Raw genomic sequence first — 4,528 nt, forward strand, 5'->3', positions numbered from 1 at the left:
GATGTAACACGAAGGTGCTAAGAATTAAAATTCTAGGATTGATGCATTAAAACAGCAGGTAACTTATTTGGCCCCAAACCACCCCACACGGCCAAAACCCTGGCCACACTCAATAAACACAATATGTCGTTCCTGATTTTGCTCCCACATTTTTTCAAAATAAATCTTGACCGTCACTCCATTAAAGTCTTTCTCCACAGGACCACATGGGCAGCTGAGCTTTGTCCAATTCTTGTCCCCCCAAATATATCCCATCACTTTCCTCAATGCTGCAACTCTTCCTGCCGACAAGTTGTCCCATTTTTATGCACTCTTCCATTATTTCCTTTTTTTAATTCTCCCAATACCCCCCCCCCCCCCCCAAATACAAATCTCTCATTTTCCTTTCTCTTTATATAAAAGCCAGCTATCCACCACTACTTCCATCAATCTCAACCATTCTTGAATATATCTTCAACACGTCTATTCAAAGAAATCTTGAAAAAGAAAAGCAGCAATCTTGATAAAGGAAGAAAAATTTGGAGAAAAAATGGAGTGCGTTATGGCTCATGAGAAAGATCTGAATCTCAAAGCAACAGAGCTAAGATTGGGATTACCAGGGACAGAAGATGAGTCTATTGTGTCAAGTTCTAAGAATAACAAGAGGGGTTTGCCTGAATCAGCTGAGGAGGAAGATTGTGAACCAAAAAAGAAGACACAAATAGTGGGATGGCCACCAGTGAGATCTTACAGGAAAAATAACATCCAACCAAAGAAGACAGAAACTGAGTGTGGAATGTATGTCAAAGTTAGTATGGATGGAGCTCCTTATCTTAGAAAAATTGATCTAGAAATGTATAAGGGATATTCAGAACTACTCAAGGCATTAGAGAACATGTTCAAACTCAACATAGGTGAATATTCAGAAAGGGAAGGGTATAAAGGGTCAGAATTTGCACCTGCTTATGAAGATAAAGATGGTGACTTAATGCTTGTTGGTGATGTTCCATGGGATATGTTCTTATCTTCTTGCAAAAGGTTAAGGATAATGAAAGGAGCAGAAGCAAGAGGCTTGGGTTGTGGAGTTTGAGAAGAAATTACAAGAATCTCTCACAAAACAAGAGGCTAGAAAATGATGAAGATGTGTCAATTGGCAGGAAAAGAGAGTCTTTTTCCAGCTTGGGTTGTCGAGTTACAAGAATCTTGAAATCCCTTTTGTAATCAAACAGTTTTTCTCTGGATTTCTAACTGGGAACTGCAAACAGGGGGAAAAAAAGAACCCTTAGCAATTACAGTTTGTTACTTTTTTCTCGGGTGAAATGAATATATATGGCAGGGTAAAAACCATGGTGGTTTTATAGATCCTGCAGTGTTATTTTCGTATTTTTCTTTTCTTTGGAAAAATAGCATCAAACATACAAATGAACGATGTATTTGGTGTGGAAGCAATTGTATAGACACAGTATTTCTGCTCCTCAAATGAAATCTTGAATGTGAGCTGTTTCCTTGGTTATCTTATATCTTGGTATGGTAGTGTATGTTTCTTTGTTCTATTTCCATTTGGTTTTTTTTAACTGATCTCTTACTATTTTCCAATAACAACCAAAAGCTCACTAACTTGCTTGGAATTGAGACTTGTAGTAACAACCAAAAGGTTGCACCAGCACATTCACTTAATTGTAAGTATTATTCAGTAAGTAATAGCTTTGGGAAAGTAAAAATACAAGTTGAGAAAACACAAGTCTGTTTCGATTGGAGAGAAATTATTTGAAGGAGCTGGTCTTATATTCAAAGCATGTTAGTTTTGAGGAATGCAGGAGATTGAACACATTAATAAGCTATTATCAATTAGGCATCAATGGTGGTGAGCGTCCAATTTGTGATTGTTAACCAGTGAAATAATAAGCCATATAAATATAGCATATCCATGAAGAATAATAAATGATAATCCAAAACCTATAGCTTGTTTGGTTTTCAGCTTATTTAGTGCTTTTGAAATAAGTACTTTTGGAATTTGAAATAAGTACTTTTGGAAAAAAGCAACTAATCACTTCTAAAAAACATTTTTGAGCAATTAATTTGTGTTTAGAAATTACAATAAGGACATGAATAAATTTACTTAATAATTAATATTATAAGTAAATAAATAATCTTAAAATATTTTTATTACAGGCAATAATTAAAAAAAATTATTTTATTTAAAAAAATATGAAAATAAAATTAAAAAGTACTTAATTCTTTTAATATAAGTTAAATAAATTAAAATTCATTCAATAAATATATAAGCATTCACCCCTAAAGTCATATATATATATAAGAAGATACTTATACATTAATATCCTAAGTATTCGATTTAACGATTATTTTGGTATATACTATATTTTATTAAGGGTATTTTAGACAAAAAGAAAAGTCAAAACTGCTTCTGCTGTTGGAAAGAATTTACTTTTTTCTGCTCCTCAGAAACTACTTTTACTTCTTCCCAAAAGCTCTTTTTCCGCCCAAAAACGCTTGGCCAAACACCTCAAGTTATGAAAAAAAAAATATTTTTGAGAAAAGAAAAAAAAACACTTTTGGCAAGCTTGGCCAAACAGGCTAAAGGTGAATTATACTTCTCACAAAAGCTGAAAAACTTGTAATTACTCCCTAGGTCCTAATTTTAACAGTAAATTTTGACAAAGAATCATTTATATATTTAGAAATTATGTAAAAAGTATTATAAGACACAATAATTAACAATTCAATATATCTAAAAGGCATATAAAAGATTTCGGTAAAAAAAAAAAAAAAAGAGAGTTCATTTTACTCTAAAAATTCGAATTCTGCCATCCCAATTGGGATGGAGGGAGTACTTCGGATCCCTTCATTTGTCTCCATCAAGAGAAATAGGAGTACTAGTCTAGCTTATCAATACTACAAGACAATAGGAACTAGTGAAATGCTAAACTGCACAAAATCTTAGTGTTGAAATGGTCTAACATAAAATTATATAGTAAAATGTTAGTATTGATTAACCCCAACTCTTTAAATAGAAAGAGAAGAAGAGCAAGAATTTCAAATTTTCACTCACTCATTCTGTATACATAAAAATACAATAATGTTAAACTTTTTTATCAAATAAATTGAAAGCAAGCGCACATTTTTAGTTCACATGCGCATGGCGGTTGCTTAAAAAGAACACCAAATATCTCGAACCAAAATTTTTCTTCACTCGAGAAAAAGTCAAAGTTCAGTTCATTTGGCAATTAAACCACAATATATTCAGATGGCACATGAAGCTGGACATACTCAATGGCACATTTACAGTAGAAGCAAGCAGTTCGATTCTATAAAAAAATGACTGACTCTAAATAAACATATGGTCAAAGGCCTGAATTAGTGAAGTACAGGTGCAGCTAATGCGTTAAACGAAACACTAGTTTAAAGAATTCCACCATTAATGAACATGTCATTTTTGCATAATTGCCTTATTACACAAGAAATAAGATAAGGAATACAATGAAAGATTCCCATTCCAATGATATTGTTAGGATATAAATAATTAGGCATCATCCGAAAACTAACAAAATAAACTTTGAACGACAATAAATCAGACAAGAAAAGAGAAACATATCAAAAGAGACGCAAATATTTAACGTTGGTTCAGGCCAATTGACCTACATCCACATGTGGAGATGAGCAATCCACTATATGAAAGAGAATACAAAATATAGAGAGAATAACTGTTGCGAAAGCCAAATGTATATAGTGTGAATAAGTCACAACTACTATACCAAAAAATTATGACAGCCACCAAATAATAAATAAGACAGTAAAGCAACAATAAAGGGAACACCAGAATTTACGAGGTTCGGCTAATTTTGCCTACTCCTCGGACACAACCAATATTTTATTCCACTCCAAAAATACAAGTGAAATAATACTAAAGAGAGAAGATACAAATGCCTTAAACAGATGAGAAGGCAAATGAGAGGTGTGTTTAAATCCTAAACATTAAACCTTCTTTTATAGGGGGAAAATCCCCCAACTATTGCTAACCCACCGATGTGGGAATCTGAAATTTTGACATTTCAACAAATCTCCACCTTGGCAAAAATTCCACGTCTTCAATTTTCTCTCTATAACAAATTTTGGTTGTGTCTTCATCTTCAATCTTCAGTGTTCAACAATGTTGATCAAATCCAAACAATGTTGAAACTTGACCGCAGTCACCACTTTTGTCAGCATATCAGCAGGATTCTCTGTAGTATGAATTTTCTTCACCGTGACTCCACCTTCTTTTATGATTTCTCGTACGAAATGATACCGAACATCAATATGCTTCGTCCTTGCATGATAAACTTGGTTCTTCGCTAATTGAATAGCACTTTGACTATCACAAAAAATTGTGATACCTTTTTGTTCAACACCAAGCTCCTTTAGCAATCCTTGAAGCCAAATTGCCTCTTTCACAACATCTGTAATAGCCATGTACTCTGCCTCTGTTGTAGACAAAGCAACTGTTGACTGCAAAGTAGACTTCCAACTAACTGGTGCCTTTGCAAAAGTA

The 4,528-nt window shown here is 33.4% G+C and overlaps 1 protein-coding gene across 1 annotated transcript; it reads left to right on the forward strand.

Annotated features, from left to right (window-relative positions):
* Nucleotides 1-394: 394 nt before the first annotated feature.
* On the forward strand, nt 395-1,492 carry LOC107822266 (auxin-responsive protein IAA4-like). Its single transcript, XM_016648792.2, has one exon. It carries the CDS (start codon nt 530-532, stop codon nt 1,067-1,069), a length of 540 nt encoding a protein of 179 aa, XP_016504278.1. The 5' UTR covers nt 395-529; the 3' UTR covers nt 1,070-1,492.
* Nucleotides 1,493-4,528: the final 3,036 nt, after the last annotated feature.

The sequence above is a fragment of the Nicotiana tabacum genome, chromosome 8, assembly GCF_000715075.1.
Source record: "Nicotiana tabacum cultivar K326 chromosome 8, ASM71507v2, whole genome shotgun sequence".
NCBI lineage: Eukaryota > Viridiplantae > Streptophyta > Magnoliopsida > Solanales > Solanaceae > Nicotiana > Nicotiana tabacum.